This window comes from Periophthalmus magnuspinnatus, chromosome 7, assembly GCF_009829125.3.
Source record: "Periophthalmus magnuspinnatus isolate fPerMag1 chromosome 7, fPerMag1.2.pri, whole genome shotgun sequence".
NCBI lineage: Eukaryota > Metazoa > Chordata > Actinopteri > Gobiiformes > Gobiidae > Periophthalmus > Periophthalmus magnuspinnatus.
Window position 1 is genome coordinate 31,103,440 of NC_047132.1, and position 19,200 is coordinate 31,122,639.

The 19,200-nt window shown below is 41.7% G+C and overlaps 2 protein-coding genes across 2 annotated transcripts in view; one reads left to right on the top strand and one right to left on the bottom strand.

Moving 5' to 3' along the window:
- The window catches only part of LOC117373874 (protein Wnt-7a), a 219,650-nt gene that overhangs the window by 102,069 nt on the left and 98,381 nt on the right, over positions 1-19,200 (top strand). The gene's annotated exons all lie outside the window — the stretch shown is intronic.
- Positions 1-19,200, bottom strand: part of LOC117373066 (fibulin-2-like) — a 78,952-nt gene that overhangs the window by 17,934 nt on the left and 41,818 nt on the right. The window contains exons 8-11 of the mRNA XM_055223023.1: positions 18,428-18,523; positions 16,423-16,524; positions 9,375-9,506; positions 4,130-4,267 (exon numbers count right to left, since the gene is read on the bottom strand). Of these exons, the coding sequence (XP_055078998.1) occupies positions 4,130-4,267; positions 9,375-9,506; positions 16,423-16,524; positions 18,428-18,523 (468 nt within the window). The remainder of the gene's footprint in view (positions 1-4,129; positions 4,268-9,374; positions 9,507-16,422; positions 16,525-18,427; positions 18,524-19,200) is intronic.

Genomic DNA, 19,200 nt, shown 5'->3' on the forward strand with positions numbered 1-19,200 from the left:
ACTCCACCTGTTCCACCTTGTGATGTCATCAAGTGGTAATACAGGAAGTGCTCCGCTGTGTTTTTAAACTCCACACATCGAGTTATTATTGCAGCATTAGGAGCGGAGCCTCGCGTTGTTCGCAGGTCGACAATCTGTACTGAACTAAACGGTAAAACGGAGCTGTTAACCTGAAAACTACCACTTCATGACATCACAAGGTATGTGGGAATCCCGTTCGCTTTGATGGATATTTGACCCTAAATTATGATATACTGTATTTTCTGGACTATAATTCGCAGTTTTTTTCATAGTTTGTCCAGGAGTGCGACTTATATGTGAAATTCTTAAAGTATATAATTTCACATCATCGTTATCGTCACATTCCCAACCACACGAGGGCGCTCTAGGCTTGTGTACCAGTATTTTCTACTCCTCCTGTACCACTGAAAATAAAACTTCAACATTACGGTGATTTAAAAAACATCTGAGAAAAGACTGAACAAAAACGGCCCTAAAATAAAATCATATTCTCCTGAGCGACGCTTCATCTTCCTCTGGAGTTGGTGGATTTGTTCAGAAGCGACACCGAGGATGAAGAATTCAGTGGATTTATTGCCCTGGTTTAGTCCTGGTTTAGTCCTGGTTTAGTCCTGGTTTAGTCCTGGTTTAGTCCTGGTTTAGCCCTGGTTTAGCCCCAGTTTAGCCCCGGTTTAGTCCCGGTTTAGCCCCGGTTTAGTCCCGGTTTAGCCCCGGTTTAGCCCCGGTTTAGTCCCGGTTTAGTCCCGGTTTAGCCCCGGTTTAGTCCCGGTTTAGCCCCGGTTTAGTCCCGATTTAGTCCTGGTTTAGTCTTTGGTTTAGTCCTGGTTTAGCCCTGGTTTAGTCCTGGCTTAGTCTTTGGTTTAGTCTTTGGTTTAGTCCTGGTTTAGCCCTGGTTTAGTCCTGGCTTAGTCTTTGGTTTAGTCTTTGGTTTAGTCTCGTTTTAGTCCTGTTTAGTCCTGGTTTAGTCCTGGTTTAGTCTTGGTTTAGTCCTGGTTTAGTCCTGGTTTAGCCCTGGTTTAGCCCTGGTTTAGCCCTGGTTTAGCCCTGGTTTAGCCCTGGTTTAGCCCTGGTTTAGCCCTGGTTTAGTCCTGGTTTAGTCCTGGCTTAGTCTTTGGTTTAGTCCTGGTTTAGTCCTGGTTTAGCCCTGGTTTAGTCCTGGTTTAGTCCTGTTTAGCCCTGGTTTAGCCCTGGTTTAGCCCTGGTTTAGTCCTGGTTTAGTCCTGGTTTAGTCCTGGCTTAGTCTTTGGTTTAGTCCTGGTTTAGTCCTGGTTTAGTCTTTGGTTTAGTCCTGGTTTAGTCCTGGTTTAGCCCTGGTTTAGTCTTGGTTTAGTCCTGGTTTAGTCCTGGTTTAGTCCTGTTTAGCCCTGGTTTAGCCCTGGTTTAGTCCTGGTTTAGTCCTGGCTTAGTCTTTGGTTTAGTCCTGGTTTAGTCCTGGTTTAGTCCTGGTTTAGTCTTGGTTTAGTCTTGGTTTAGTCTTGGTTTAGTCTTGGTTTAGTCCTGGTTTAGTCCTGTTTAGCCCTGGTTTAGCCCTGGTTTAGCCCTGGTTTAGTCCTGGTTTAGTCCTGGCTTAGTCCTGGTTTAGTCCTGGTTTAGTCCTGGTTTAGCCCTGGTTTAGTCCTGGTTTAGCCCTGGTTTAGCCCTGGTTTAGTCCTGGTTTAGTCCTGGTTTAGTCCTGGCTTAGTCTTTGGTTTAGTCCTGGCTTAGTCTTTGGTTTAGTCCTGGTTTAGTCCTGGCTTAGTCCTGGCTTGGTCTTTGGTTTAGCCCTGGTTTAGCCCTGGTTTCGTCCTGGTTTCGTCCTGGCTTAGTCCTGGTTTAGCCCTGGTTTAGTCCTGGTTTAGTCCTGGTTTAGTCCTGGTTTAGTCCTGGCTTAGTCTTTGGTTTAGTCCTGGCTTAGTCCTGGTTTAGTCCTGGCTTGGTCTTTGGTTTAGCCCTGGTTTAGCCCTGGTTTCGTCCTGGTTTAGTCCTGGTTTAGCCCTGGTTTAGTCCTGGTTTAGCCCTGGTTTAGTCCTGGTTTAGTCCTGGTTTAGTCCTGGTTTAGTCCTGGTTTAGTCCTGGTTTAGTCCTGGCTTAGTCCTGGCTTAGTCCTGGCTTAGTCCTGGTTTAGCCCTGGTTTAGCCCTGGTTTAGCCCTGGTTTAGTCCTGGTTTAGTCCTGGTTTAGTCCTGGTTTAGTCCTGGTTTAGTCCTGGTTTAGTCCTGGTTTAGTCCTGGTTTAACTTTAATCTTAAATGACTTCATAATAATAACATAACTAAAGTCTTGTTGTGTATTTACATGTGAACAGCTTCAGTGAAAGTAAATCGTGGTAAATATAAATACTGCAAATATAAATACTGCGTGTCCAGAAATGTGAAGTATCTCCCTGTGAAAGTGGGAGGAGTCTGTTTGTTCGGTTTAACCTTAATTCTTTAATCACACTTTACTGTACACGACTCTGTGCTTCACTTCTGCACTGGGCAAGTATCGATTTGCCCCGATTAAATATCCTTTTGTTTTCACTCATTTCTCATGGGACTTTTGTCTGTTTCGATCTGCCACGACCCGCCACGATAACGATTATTGTGATAAACGATGATATTGAACAGGGGCGGTGCCGGCGAGGGGGGTCGAGGGGGGGGCCAAGTCTCCCCTAGAACGACCAACGCACTACCAGATTTTTACCGCACTTTTCAGAACAGTTTTCAAAATGAAGCTACAATAAAAATAAAATCCACATCAGGAGGACGATCCAGTGTTAAAAAGCTCGATATTAACGTGTTAACTGAGCCCCCCCCAACTAAAAATGTCTTTTGAAACGACTTAATGCCACTGATTACAATTTAAATAACGTAAAATAATCCCAGTAAACCATTTTAAATAAACTGTTTCATTCAAAGACGTGAGGTGCAACAAATAAACTGCAGAATGGATCAATAATTAGACGTAAAAGGGCCGTGTTCATCCCTCCACAGCTCAAATCTGTGCATTTTACAATAAAAAGATCACAAATCTCACAATTTTGCAAAGAAAAAGTGCTCATGGTAAATACTGAAGCTCAAAATATATGGTTCCATTTTTGATGCACTGAACGAGGAGTTGGTTTAGTGACGGGTCAATGAGCGATGAAAATAAAATAAACAAAATGCAGAAAGAACAAAGATGATTTGGTGAATAACTCTGAGAATCTGATTCTGATTCATTTGAGCCGTCGGCCATGTCTGGAGTCCTGATGTAGACCTGGTTTAGTCCTGGTTAAGACCTGGTTTGGTCCTGGTTAAGACCTGGTTTAGGCCTGGTGCTGGTGCCCAGAGTCAGAACTAGACCAGGACTAAACCAGGACTAAACAAGGACTAAGCCAGGTCTAAGCCAGGACTAAATCAGGGACTAAACATGGACTAAACCAGTACTAAACCATAAATAAACAATGACTAAACCAGGTCTAAATCAAAGAATAAACCAGGACTAAACCAGGAACTAAACAAGGACTAAGCCAGGACTAAGCCAGGACTAAACCAGGTCTAAACCAGGACTAAACCAGGAACTAAACCAGGACTAAACCAGGACTAAGCCAGGACTAAACCGGGGACTAAACCATAAATAAACAAGGACTAAACCAGGTCTAAATCAAAGAATAAACCAGGTCTAAACCAGGACTAAACCAGAATCAGTGTTTCAGTTTTCTGCAGTTAAAACCTGGAACATTCTTCCTGAAGATGTGACTCAGACCTCGACTTTGACAATGTTTAAATCCAGACTCAAACTGTTCTGTTTATCTGTGAATGTGACTGAAAGGGGTTTATTCTGCACTTTTCTCCTTTAATGTTAATTTTATGATGATTACTTATGTTTTGATTCGCTGTATTATGATTTTAATCTCTTTCTTATTCTGTAAAACACTTTAAATTACTTTGTATACACACTGTGTACACAAGCTTTTACTTCACAAAAATGGAAAACACTTTAAGAAAACACAAAAACGGACTTGTACATTTTGTTTTTCTGTTTGTTTTTGTATTTTAAACAGGGCACGTATGAAAAAGAGTCTAAATCCTCTGCACAAATAAACGTAAAGAATAAAATAATTTAAAAAAAAACACATTAAACGTACACAAACAGTGCGTGGAGTGTTACCTGCACAGTTCCCCTGTGGGTCTTTGCTGAATCCCGGGGCGCACTGGGGTTTGGGGTTACACCTGAACGAGCCCATTGTGTTCACACAGTCAAACTCAGGACCACAGCCATGGACGCCCTGCACACACTCATTTATATCTGGAACAAAACCAACACGGATCATTATTCACGCTGCGGTAATACCTGAAGTCCACCACAGGATGGCACTGTGGCTCAACGGCTTCGCCTCCACTCAGTGTCCACGGCTCCTGCTTCAATCTGGACATTTTAGAACATACGGATTTGATATTTTGTGATTAACTTGAGACGTTTTTGTTGATTTTTTCCCCTTTTTTTTTTCAAAGTTAGAGATTTGATGTCATGTGGTTCGACTAAACTAATGTGTGAATGAAACAAAACACAACTCCAGGTCTGTTTTTGAGGAGGAAACAGAATCACTACATGATTTAAAGAGACAAGAGTCAGTTTAGTGCGACATAATCAATGAAGTTTGGGTTTTAGTTTTTCGTCTTTTTAAAATCACAGACTTGGTTCAGTTTGGCTGATCCTTGGTTTATCCTCCTCCTCCTCCTCCTCCTCCTCCTCCTCCTCCTCCTCCTCCTCCTCCTCCTCCTCCTCCTCCTCCTCCTCCTCCTCCTCCTCCTCCTCCTCCTCCTCCTCCTCCTCCTCCTCCTCCTCCTCCTCCTCCTCCTCCTCCTCCTCCTCCTCCTCCTCCTCCTCCTCCTCCTCCTCGGCACAGACAGATCAGAGAGGAAGAGGAGGGGAAGAGCAGAGGAAGAATAGAGGAAGAGGAGAAGAAGAGGAAGAGAAGAGGAAGAAGAGAGGAAGAGCAGAGGAAGAACAGAGGAAGAAGAGAAGTAGAGGAGTAGAGGAAGAGGAGAGGAAGAGAAGAAGACGAGAGGAAGAGGAGAGGAAGAGCAGAGGAAGAACAGAGGAAGAGGAGAGGAAGAAGAGAAGTAGAGGAAGAGAAGAAGACGAGAGGAAGAGGAGAGGAAGAGCAGAGGAAGAGGAGAGGAAGAGCAGAGGAAGAGGAGAGGAAGAGCAGAGGAAGAGGAGAAGTAGAGGAAGAGGAGAGGAAGAGCAGAGGAAGAACAAAGAAAGAACAGAGGAAGACGAGAGGAAGAGGAGAAGAAGAGGAGAGGAAGAGAAGAAGAGCAGAGGAGGGGAAGAGGAGAGGAGATGAAGAGAAGAAAAGAGGAAAAGGAGAAGAAGAGGAAGAGAAGAGGAAAAGGAGAGGAAGAGGAGAAGAGGAGATGAAGAGGAGAAGAAGAGGAAGAGGAGAAGAAGAGCAGAGGAAGAGAAGAGGAAGAGGAGAGGAGAGGGAGAGGAAGAGGAGAGGAGAGGGAGAGGAGATGAGCAGAGGAAGAGAAGAGGAAGAGGAAGAGGAGTTCACCTGCTGAGTGTAAAATTCACCCTTAAACACAACACAATGTTTCACTCTGTTTCTCTGGGAAATTAAAGAATCAGTGTGGAAACTTTAAGATCTGTTCATCGGAATAAAAGGCCTTGAACTTTTAATTCTCTCCACAGGGGGCGCTACACTGGACAAGTGCTCTAGCCACTTTAAAGGTCCTATTACACAAACTGACTTTGTGAGTGTTAAGCCGTGTTATGATGCTGTTACCTCATTAAAAACACACACGGAGTCTCCAAAGCTCAAAACACCTGCTCCTCCACTCACAAAATGTATCTCAGACCTGGTTTAGTCCTGGTTCAGTCCTGGTTCAGTCCTGGTTCAGTCCTGGTTCAGTCCTGGTTCAGTCCTGGTTCAGTCCTGGTTTAGTCCCGGTTTAGACCTGGGTCAGTCCTGGGTCAGTCCTGGTTTAGACCTGATTTAGTTCTGGTTTAGTTCTGGTTTAGTCCTGGTTCAGTCCTGGTTTACTCCTGGTTCAGTCCTGGTTTAGTCCTGGTTCAGTCCTGGTTCAGTCCTGGTTCAGTCCTGGTTTAGTCCCGGTTTAGACCTGGGTCAGTCCTGGGTCAGTCCTGGTTTAGCCCTGATTTAGCCCTGATTTAGTCCTCGTTTAGTCCTCGTTTAGTCCTCGTTTAGTCCTGGTTTAGTCTTGGTTTAGTCCTGGTTTAGACCTGATTTAGACCTGATTTAGCCCTGATTTAGTCCTAGTTTAGTCCTAGTTCAGTCTTGGTTTAGTCCTGGTTTAGACCTGGTTTAGTCCTGGTTTAGTCCTAGTTTAGTCCTAGTTCAGTCTTGGTTTAGTCCTGGTTTAGACCTGGTTTAGTCCTGGTTTAGTCCTGGTTTAGTCCTAGTTTAGTCCTAGTTCAGTCTTGGTTTAGCCCTGATTTAGCCCTAGTTTAACCATTTGTTTCAACCTGATTTAACTTTAATCTTAAGTTACTTCATAATAACAAACATGTGAGTGGCTTTCATGCTCCTCTTAATGAGAAGGAGCAGCGACTCTACTCTGAGCTCTTCCAAGGTAATTAAGCTCCTCCCCTCTGGTAAAAACTCACATTTTTATACAGCGCTTTCCCACCTTCAAAGAACTTTACATCAAGAAACCACTCAGCCATTCACACAAAAAACGTACATAAACACTGGCGGTGAGGAGGGTGAAGTGTCTTGCCCAAGGACACAACAACAACAACAACAACAACATTATTCATCTGTAGGAGCTGGAATCGCGCCACCAACCTTCAGACCTTCAGCGGATGAACACTCTACCAACTGCGCCGAAGCCTTGAGTCGATTATGAGGCGATAATTAAACAATTTTAGCAGAAATAGTTTGTCCTTTTTCCATTTACTTGAGGGTTTTTTCTTTTCAACCAAAACTCAAACGATGGCGGATATCGGAGAGGATATTCCGAGGAAGTAGTTTCAATCCGTCCCTCTTTGCCTTGGTCAATTATTTTAAAGTAAAACGAAGCTAAACACGTATCGGTCGGCCTCTCGTTGGTGTCTGAAGTGGGAGCCGTTTGGACGCTTTTGATTAAACGCGCGTCACCTTCACAATTCGCACAAGAGAACACGACCCCCCTTTACCGACTTAACGCGCCCGTCGACCGTAGTACTAAGAACACACTGAACCGAAGTATCGCAGTAATCGTTAGTAATCGTATCCGGGAGATTTGAAGCAAGGCTAACGCTTTAAAGGTGAATTGTCTGACGCTAGTGCTGGATCAGAGTCGGAAAACGCAGGGAAAAAGTGGTGAAAGGTCCGTAAACCAAAGTGAACGCTACTTCCTGTTCAAAAATACCGCTCCACGTGTGTCTGGAGTCAGTTTCGTTATGGGTTTTTTTTACGATAAAGATGATGTTTTATTGAGAAAATGGAAGTTTTTGCTAAAAACAGTGTTATTAAAGGTCTTAAATGACACAAAATTGACTCTTGTGAGGTTTAAATCATGTTATAATGTTGTTAGCGGGTCAAAAACACACCTGGAGTTGTGTTTGAGTAACTCTTTATTATTATTCTGTGCATCTCCGTAGCTCAAAATGCTCCGTTCCACCTTGTGATGTCATGAAGTGGTAGTTTTTTTTAAGTTAACGGCTACGTTTTACCTTTAGTTCTGTAAAAATTGGTAATTCCAGCTCTGAAGTGATCCAGATGATTCTAGAAATGAAGGTGTGTGGAGTTTAAAAACACAACGAAGCACTTCCTGTATCACATGATGACATCACAAGGTGGAACGGAGTGTTTTCAGTTTGAGAGAAGAAAAACTCAGCCTAAATTTGCAGCGTTTGTTTGTGCGTTAAACGTGTGCGAATGAAACAAAAAAACACAACTCCAGGTCTGTTTGTGACGAGGAAACGACGTTATAGCTTTACCTGGAATGTCCCACGGTATGGCATTAAACGTAATTATATCCACGGAGACACGCAGGTGATGCTACACGGCCGAGGTCAGATCTGCGGAGAGGCGACTTCCACTGCCACTGAGAATGTCTTTTAAGATGTTTTTGAGCAATACGAAGCACTAGTAAATGAATAAATGAGAGGATTAATGCCATACTGTGGGTTATTCCCGATCAAGTAATGAGATATGTTTGGAGACAAGTTAAAGGGCTCGTGTTACGCTGTTTTTTGATCCATGTTTTAATGTTTCCTCATCACAAACAGACCTGGAGTTGAGTTGTTTTGCTTCATTCACACATGTTTAACTGAAAACACTCTGTTCCACCTTGTGATGTCATCAAGTGGTGATACAGGAAGTGCTCCTCTGTGTTTTTAAACTCCACACGCCTTCCTTTTCTAGAATCATTTGGATCATTTCAGTCTGAGAATTAGGCTACAAAATAAAGGTAAAAGGAGCTGTTAAAACTGTTGAAAACTACCACTTTGTGACATCACAAGGTGGAACAGAGCGTTTTGAGCTCTGGAGATGAACGTGAATGAAACAAAACACAACTCCAGATCTGTTTTTGATGACGTAACAGCGTTATAACATGACTTAAACCTCACAAGAGTCTGTTTTGCGTCTATTTTGCTGAGTTTTTCTTCTCTCAAACGGAAAACACTCTGTTCCACCTTGTGATGTCATCATGTGGTGATACAGGAAGTGCTTTTAAACCTTCACTAGAATCACTGGGTCACTTCAGTCCTGGAATTGTGAATCTCTACTGAACTAAAGGTAAAAGGTAGATATTTACTCTTAACTTGAAAACTACCACTTGATGACATCACAAGGTGGAATGGAGCATTTTGAGCTTTGGAGATGAATGTGAATGAAACAAAACACAACTCCAGGTCTGTTTTTGAGGATGTAACAGCATTATAACGTGACTTAAACCTCACAAGAGTCTATTTTGCACAATATCAGATCTTTAAATGTTCCAGCAGGCCAAGTTATAGGTCATATCTGTGGAGAGGCGAGCCCACTAACAGTAAGAATTTGTGTTTTTCAAGGTAGTGTTTTTAAGTAACCATCAAGAATCATCAGACCTGGTATTACCGCTTATCTCTACTGAACTAAAAGGTAAAAGGAGCTGTTAAATTGAAAACTACCACTTGATGACATCACAAGGTGGAACGGAGCATTTTGAGCTTTGGAGATGTACAAAATTATAATAAAGTGTGACTCAAACATGCGTAAATGAAACAAAACACAACTCCAGGTCTGTTTTTGATGCGGTAACATTAGAACACGACTCAAACCTCACAGGAGTCACTTTTGCGTAATGTAGGACCTTTATTCGTCTTGTTGTCGTTCTCCGCTCACATGTTCCTCCACAAACGCGGCACTGACACGTCCATGATGCGCCGGTGCCGCAGATGGCGCAGGTGAACCTACCCTCGCACATGTCGTTGATGATGTCGTAGCCCGCGGGACACGTGATGCGTCTCTGACAGATGAAACTCCCGGCTGTATTCACGCAGCGCTCGTTCAGCTGGCAGACCTGCGCCGACAGGCATTCATTTATGTCTGTGGGCCAAACAAGGACAAACACAAAAGGAAAGGATGCTCAGAAATGTGCTATGAAAAAAGAAAACTGTTTGAGAATTCGAGACGGGACGGTTTGGGTCCGGGAGACGAGACCAGACAAGGCGCTGACAGTGTTTATAATTGTGGTTAAAGGGCACGTATCACAGTGTTCTCTGATCTGTGTTTTAATGTCGCTTCCTCGTCACAAACAGACCTGGAGTTGTGTTTTTGTTTCACTCGCGCATGTTTTAACACATAATCTCTGCGTGTTTTGGCTGAGTTTTTCTTCTCTCACACTGAAAACACTCCGTTCCACCTTGTGATGTCATCATGTGGCGATACAGGAAGTGCTCCGCTGTGTTTTTAAACTCCACACGCCTTCATTTCTAAAATCATCTGGATCACTTCAGCTCTGGGATTACCATTTTTTACTGAACTAAAGGTAAAACGTAGCTGTTAACGTTGAAAACTACCACTTCATGACATCACAAGGTGGAACAGAGCGTTTTGAACAAGTGTGAATGAAACAAAACACAACTCCAGGTCTGTTTTTGAGGAGGGAAGAACATCAAAACATGGTTTAAATCTCCTAAGGGTTAATTCTGTGTAACCTTTAATACTGTGGAACATTTTTGGCAAAGCAATAACATCTCCATGGAGACGGAACCTGAACCAGAAAAGTTTTATAGTGCATTTTCATAGCAATATCAATAATCTGAACAGTTTGAACAGAAAAAACGCAGGTTGCTTCACTAGTACCATATTTTACGGACAATAAGTCGCACTTTTTTCATAGTTTGTCCGGAGATGTGACTTAAATGTGAGATTATTAAAACATATCATTTCACATTTTTGTTATTGTCACACTGACGACCACACGAGGGCGCTCTAGGCTTGTACCAGTATTTACTACAACTTTACGGTAATTTAAAAGACATCGGAGAAAGACTGAACAAAAATCCATTAGCGCGATGTCCTGTTATTCAGCCTGTTATTCTATATTTTATTATTATTATTATTATTATTATTATTATTATTATAACTTGCCTTCTTGGTCTCGGATTTTGTTAAATAAATTTTCCCAAAAAATGTGACTTATATATGTTTTTTTCTTCACTATTGTGCATTTTTTGGCAGGTGCGACTTATACTCCAGCGCGACTTATACTCCAAAAAATACGGTAATTTTGTCGTTAGAAAACATTTTGCGTTTTCATTCTCCATTTTTATTTACACAAAGTTGTTCTGGAGTTACTCAGGGGTTAAGTAACATGCACATAAAACATTTGAATTAGTTTTGTCTTATTTTATTTTAGTTTAATGGCCAAAAAAACCCTGATATCGATCAGTATCGGGAATCAGCAAACTCCTAACTTTAACTCCAAACATAAACCATCTGTATCTGTAAATCCCGCAACTAAAAACGTCTTCACTCCTCCGCCGTTTTATCCCGTTGCCAGATTTAATATTCTTCTTGTGCTATGGATCAGACCTGGACGGCTGAGGGATTACACAGATATCTCTTCTGTATAAAATAAAATATCTTGTGATAAGCGTCGGAACAGATAAAGTGGCTATTACGATCCCCCCATGGAGCCGGCTTAGTCACGCAGAGCAGTGGGAAAAACACGTCCGCACGCCGCCGCGCTGATAGCCTCGGAAATAAAAAGGGTGTATATGGTATGTAGTCGGAGAGATAAAACGCGATAATGCATGGGTAGTTGGGATAATCCTTTTGGAGAGACTCAGTTCAGCCGAAGAATACCCCCTGATTTGGTATTTTGCGCTGTGGAGGAGTGAAGGGGGGGATTAAGCTCTGTATCTGCTCTACGGATCTGAAAGCAGCGATGGGACGGTCTACGTGCGGAAATACAGACGCGCGACTGAGCGATGACGACGATTACGAAGCAAAAACGGACGCGTAATTATAGTTAAACGGTTAAAGGTGCGATATGTAACGTCTCTGGGTACGTTATTGCGTTGTGGATGATGCGTTTGATGGCTGCCGTTTCGTCATTTACCGTGTTTTTAGGACGATAAGTTGCACTTTTTTCGTAGTTTGGCCAGAGTGCGACTTATACTCAGGTGCGACTTATTAAAGTACAGTGTTCCCTTGTTTATCGATGGAGTTACGTGCCAAAAATAACCCACAATAGGCGAAATCCGCAAAGTATCAGCTTTATTTTTTACATGATTCTCTATGTTTTTTGTCTGTAAAACCCCTCACCACACACTTTATACACTTTTCTCACACAGGCGTTAACATTTTCTCACATTTCTCTCTCGTTTAAACTCTCTCAAAGTTCAAACCTTCGTAGGCGTCTTTGTCGGTGCAGAACGTTTCATCGACATTGTGGGTTTTGTCGGGGAGAAAACAAATTGCAAACATACAGCACTTCAGAGTCACACTGCGATCCGACATTTATGTAAATTTGTCTGAACACATTCTGTACTGGACAGGAGACACGGCACGGAGGAGACTGATGGACAATGGTCTACAGTCCAACAGCCAATCAGGACGCACAACACAATGGTCTACAGTCCAACAGCCAATCAGGACGCAGAAAACAATGAATGCAAGATCAGACGATGTAAAAAAAAAGTATGAAACAGCGAGACCACGAAAGGTGAACCGCGATATAGCGAGGGAAAACTGTATATAATTTCACATCTTTGTTACTTGTGCACCAGTATCTCCTCCTCCTGAACCACTGAACATTTAATATTTCAACATTACGGCAATTTAAAAAAAACATCTGAGAAAAACTGAACAAAAACGCCCCTAAAATAAAATCATATTCTCCTGAGCGACGCTTCATCTTCCTCTGGAGTTGGTGGATTTGTTCAGAAGCGACACCGAGGATGAAGAATTCAGTGGATTTATTGATTTGGAGTGAGATCCAGAGTAAACTTGTTGCTTGTTTTTTCTTCTTTATTTATCTGATTAACTGTTAATATCTGACGTTAACAAACCAGACACGTGTTCAGTTCTGTCTGTGCTTCATGGAGCTGAATAAATATAAATGTGTTACGTTAGCGTGATGTACTGATATTCAGCCTGTTGTTCCATATTTTATTATTATTATTATTATTAGAACTTGACTTTAAAAATTAAATGTCTGTTCTTGTCCCCAGAAAATGCGACTTATATGTGTTTTTTTCTTCATTATGATGCATTTTTTGGCTGGTGCGACTTATACTCCAGAAAATACGGTACATTGAAACAAACAAAGAGCCAAAGAGCTGAGTATTTTGAAGCAATAAATACACCAGAGATTGAATAAATGCAAGATTAACAATTCTGGTATCGGATATCAGCTTCCAAATATCGCTATAAATGTCGATATCCTGATTGGACCTACACGATGATGTAATAAGTCAGTTTACTGGTCATAATTGGCCCAGAAAGTCTCAAAATTTGAACTTTTACTTATAAAAAGTTGTTACTTGAGAGATTATTTTGGATCGGTCTTATTTTATTTTTGTTTTTTCCACCTTTCAGTCACTCAAAGCGCTTTACATCAAGGAACAACTTACACATTCTCTGCTCTGGTATCAGTTGATATCGGTATCGGTTGCAGGGGTGTCAAACTCAATTTCGCTGAGAACCAATTGGCATAGATGTAAAAAAAAAACAAAAAAAAACTGTAACTGCCTATTTACTGATAAACTGACATTTTAAGACAGTCATACATTTTAATTTACTTCGTCGCAGCCACATAAAATGACATGGCGGGCCAGATTTCGCCCCTGGGCCTTGAGTTTGACACATGTGGTATATGGGTTTAAAGCTACAGTATCGAGATCAGTATAAGGGTTGAAAACGCTGAATCGGTGCCTCCCTTGTTACAGAAAAGTCACAGAAAACGTCGTTAACTCATGAGCTCAAAACTGAATCAAGAATCACGTTTGAAAAGTTAAAACCGGCATGTTTTAACTGTAACACAAAGCCGTTTAAATCAACCCGTTTACTTTGGCAACGCCTCTGAAAACGCCGTAATTGAAATAATTGCAAAAACACTGCCAACACGTTAATGGGACAGTAGCACAAGAGACAAATCAGACGCCGTGAGCTGGATGTTTGGCAGATACAGCTCATTTATTAAAGACTCCACTCTCAATCTCTCCATGTTCTTGACTCTGGGATTAAAACGTGTCGATGTGGTTACGGTTTGTATACAGCAGCTGCCACATCTCTGTCCGTCTGCCCAAGGGCGACCGCGGCTCTGGACCAGTGGACCCTGAACACCGGGCTGCACAAAAACAGTAAATAATTAATCAGTGACGCATCTTCTCCGACGTAACTTTCGCCCGTCGCTCATGACACGATAATAAACTCGTCTGCAGATGTATAATGAAAATCCTGAGAGGAAATCGCCACAGAAATCCATGTATTATAACGGCGAGTTTATTATATCTGCGCTAGATCGTATCACGTATAACGCATCAGACACGACGCACAAAAGTAGAAGCACAAGAGAGTGAAAATTAGCCAAAAACGAAAGTCTTTGGAGCGGTTTTTAACAGGGGAAAAGGACAAAAGAGGTAAAACATGACGTAAAATATGAGTTTGTCGCTACAGAAACCTTCAAAACTGCTTCAGCACGTGGAGACTAAGCACCTTGGATTAAAACGTAAGCCTTTAAAGGTTTTTGAAAGAAACAAACTGTCACGATCCGCACTGTTCCTGTTCCCTATTTTCTCTCCTGCCCTGTTCCTTCCCTCCCTCACCTGCCTGACTCTGGAGATGGGCGGCGTTCCTGGCTCCTCCCGCGCGCACCTGAATCCCATCAGCACAATCATCGCCACCTGCTGTGGATAAGAGGAGCCAGGACCAGACACTCGGGGCCAGATCGTACGTGCGTCAACATCCTGCTTCCTGGACCGTCCCAGTTCCGGCGCTCCCGGCTCTGCTCCGGACCTGCTTCCCAGCCCTGGTACTGTCTTGCCTCTGCACTCCACGTCACTGGACCCTGCCCCTCGTCCTGGCTCTGATCACCTTGTCTACGACGTCCCTGCACTCCGGACCCTGGCTCGCACTCTGCTCCCTGCCCCGGTGCCGCCCGTACTGTCGTTGTCTCCGCTGGCTCCACGTTCCGCCCCTGGATCCTGGCTCGTAACTCGTCCCCGCTCATCGCCAGATCTACCCTCGTTACTGTACCATTTATCACTTCTGTAAATTAACACTGTAAACATTCCCCGAGTTCTGCGTCTTTTGGTCCAATTTGCCTGCCATTACAACACAAATGTGAACGAAAAGGAAAGATGAAACAAGCGCAGGCCTCCCACTGATTCAGAGGTAAAGTGAGTTGTATTTTTTAACGCACTTAACTTATTTTTGTCATATTTATCTGCCGTGCGTAGACGGCCGGTCCGTGAAAATAAAACCTACGTTATTCCAGTCCGTGGTGCAAAAACAGTTGGGGATCTCCGCTCTAGACGGAGAGGTGGGTCTGTCACGATGAAACATTTTGAAGCACGATCACAGACTGTGTGAAGAAGTGGACGAAGTGAAAAATGACGAGTCTGACAGCAGCAGTTACAGAGAGACGGGACACAGTTTTTTTTCAACGTAAAGTGAATTTTAGCCAGAGTGAATGGAGTTGGAAGCGCGCACATGATCACTTTCTGTTTGGTACGCAGCGGCTAGCACGTTAGCGATGTCTATTTATACGTACGGTCTATTAGCGCGACATATTGGTACAGGGAAATATTGACGTTGAAACTGCTTCATGTCATTGACACAAAAGCAGGATAATCCCAGTAAAACTATTTTTAAATCGACTTTATCATTAAAAAACCTGAGCTGCAACAAAAAAACGGCAAAATGAATCAAAAATTATACAGAGAAGCCCAGCCCTTATAACCTTCTGGCGGGTTTATTTTGATGTGATGTCCAGAGTTTTGTCAAAAACAGTTGATGTTTCTGCGTTTGTGCCATCTTTGGTTTTCCAGAATATTTCCCTCGGTATTCGACATTAGAGCTACAGGTTTTGGCGTTTATCTCTCGTGTTGCAAGACGCCATCTCCTCTTACATCGGAAATCAAAAAACTCCCCAGCGCTCAATGGATTAATGAGGTTATGTCCTTTTTGAAAGTGGAGAAGATTAAATCTGCCAAGAAGGGTATTTTATAAAAAGTGGCAACTATTTATTGACTTTTTTGAAACTGTCAAAGCCAACCTCCACTCTTTTTTTTCACTATTATCATCATTAATATTTTATTTATGATTTAGAATATTTGTATTATTTATTGTGCGGTGCTCGTCTTTTATTCATTCACGATTTGTGTGATTTATTTATTACCATTATTATTATTATTATTTTGTATTATTATTATTATTATTTTCTATTTTTATTTTGGATTATTATTATTATTATTTTCTATTTTTATTTTTAATTATTATAGTTTTTATTATTATTATTTTCTATTTTGTATTATTATTATTATGATTTTGTATTATTATTTTCTATTTTTATTTTGTATTATTATTATTATTTTGTATTATTATTTTCTATTTTTATTTTGTATTATTATTATTATTATTATTATTTTCTATTTTTTATTTTGTATTATTATTTTTATTATTTTTTATTATTATTATTATTGTCATTATTATTTATTTTAATGTATGTTTTGTTTTTTCTTTTTTAATTTTTGTTCTTGTCATATAAAAATGAAAAGGTGTGTAAATGACAGTATAATATTTGTTCACACATCAATAAAAACATATGAAACAGAAAAATTATATAGAGAAGTTATGTTTTCTTCCCTCTACGGCTCAAATCTCATCGTATTACAGACCAATTAGTCCATCCATTTTCTTCTGGAGCCGACGTAAAATACTTTGAGTCTCGAAAGTTGCCACATAAATAAAATTAATTGCTTTAAATGAGTAAAACCACATGCAAAAATACCTTCACAGGAGAATCTATTAATCGCCAGAGCAAACCCAGGGAAACAGGAGCAGTGAGGCCATCCGTCCACCGGGGTGCACTGTTGCTCACAGGGGTTGTTTTCTGAAAGCACAGAATTACACACACACACGTTTCATTTATCATACTTACAGAGTGATTTACAGCGCTGGAGTTTGCACTTTTTAATAAAACCTTTTCCTTCCCTTCAGCGGCACACGGTATTGCGTTTCCAGCGGACGTCCAACTCTTCGCAGGACCTCCGCCCGGCGCCACGGCAACCAAACGAGACAAACAAAACGCAATAATAATGGGAGCTTTATGCTAAAAACAGAGTCACCTTTGATATGATCTGACCCTGTGTTTCTGCGTTTCTGTGTTTCTCTGACCTTTGCGGTTCTGCTTCATTTCACAGAACGTTTCAAACAGTTTCTAAACACAGCGACGACGTAAAGACGAATGTCCCAGCTCACGACGGCGGAGACACGTGTGGATGAGAGTGGACTCACCGTGTTTTTAATCAAACGAGAACGGACGATGTGTTTGAGTTGGAGAGGAGCGAACAAACGCAGAAATCTACCAGTAATTTCGTCTGTCTATGAAATATAAACAACTAAAAACATGTGGGACGCTCGTTAACGTAAATCATGTTAATGTGAGAAGTGACGTTTAACAAAGTGAACGCAATGAACTGTTTGCAGCAGAGAAACTAAGAATTAAAGATGCACCATTAAATATTGGCACTGATCCAGGAAATTAGCTGGATCAGGTATCGGCCCAAAATATCGTTTCAGCCGATATTCTAGTGTAATTTTATTATTATTTGCACAAAAATGTACAGTGGTCCCTCGTTTATGGCAGGAGTTATGTTCTAAAAATAACCCGTAACAGGCGAAATCCGTGAAGTATCAGCTTTATTCATTTATTTATTTATTTATTCATTCATACATGTATTTATTTATTTAATTTATTTATACATTTATTTATTTATTTTATTTATACATTTATTTATTTATTTTATTTATACATTTATTTACACATGAACATACACACATATAGATGCACACGTACACAGACGCACATGAAAACACACATGAACGCACACACACAGCACACACATGAACGCACACACACAGCACACACACGAACACACACACCCCCACACACACAGACACACACACCCCCACACACACAGTCACACACACAGTCACACACACAGACACACACACAGACACACCCCAACACAGACACATAAACACACATCCACACGCACAGTCACACACATACACAGACACACACGTGCACACACAGACACACCCCGACACACACCGACACACATAGACACACACACTTCGAGAGAAAACATAACACTTTCATTCCCTGCACTGGTGTCGGTTCATGTGTGACTTTGGCAGATCCACAGTGTCGATGTGTGTGACGTGTGTGATGTGTGTGACGTGTGTGATGTGTGTGATGTGTGTGATACGTGTGATACCTGTGTGTTTTCTGTACAACACAAATAAAACTATAAACCATAATTATGTCTCTATAAACACGACTTTTTGTGCGTTAAGAAAACAACGACTTTAACACTTCCAACAAAGTAACAGTAAAAGCCGCCTCGAACTTAAAGCTGCACTGTGTGACTTTGTGACCTGCTCGTCTCCATGGAGAAGCTGCGGCATTTACTACAAAGTTCCACAATATAACATTAAACTTATCTATCTCCATGGAGACAGAACCAGCTCACAGTGACAAAAACAAAAACACTGAATAAACGCCTGATAGATACGTTTAATGCCGTACAGCGGGCTATTCCAGTCAAAGCAACGAGGCAATAAGGTTTCCATGGAGATAAGCAGACCTCCAATGCAAAAGTTACACATTGCAGCTTTAACAACATTTTCTCTGTACTGTAATAGTTATGGTCATAAGATAGAACGTGGTGTTTGAAGGTGTTAAAACTGAACATGTTGTGGTATAATTAATATATTTAATCGGCACAAACCTTCACACGGGCGTGGGGCAGGGGGCGCTGTGGGGGGCAGAGGTAACGTGGACTCGCCGCCGTGCTCCTTCAGTCTGTTCTGGTCGTCCACGGTCTCTGCAAAAGAACAAAGTTATGAGAAAGACATTCAAATCATAATACAACAAATCAAAACATAAATAATCATCATAAAATTAATATTAAAAGAGAAGAGGCAGAATAAAACCCGTTCAGTCACAGATAAAGAACAGTTTGAGTCTGGATTTAGACATTGTCAAAGTCGAGGCCTGTCTCACATCTTCAGGAAGAATGGTCCAGGTTTTAGTCCTGGTTTAGTCCAAGTTTAGTCTATGTTTAGACCTGGTGTAGATCTAATTTAATCCTGGTTTTCTCTCGGTTTAGTCCCAGTTTAGACCTGGTTTAGTCCTGGTTTAGACCTGATTTAGTCCTGGTTTAGTCCATGTTTAGACCTGGTGTAGACCTGGTTTCATCCATGTTTACCCTGGTTCAGTCCTGGTTTAGTTCCAGTTTAGCCCTGTTTTAGTCCTGTTTCAGACCTGGTTTAGTCCTGGTTTAGTCCTGGTTTAGCCCTGGTTTAGCCCTGGTTTAGCCCTGGTTTAGCCCTGGTTTAGTCCTGGTTTAGTCCTGGTTTAGTCCTGGTTCAGTCCTGGTTCAGTCCTGGTTCAGTCCTGGTTCAGTCCTGGTTCAGTCCTGGTTCAGTCCTGGTTCAGTCCTGGTTCAGTCCTGGTTTAGCCCTGGTTTAGCCCTGGTTTAGTCCTGGTTTAGTCCTGGTT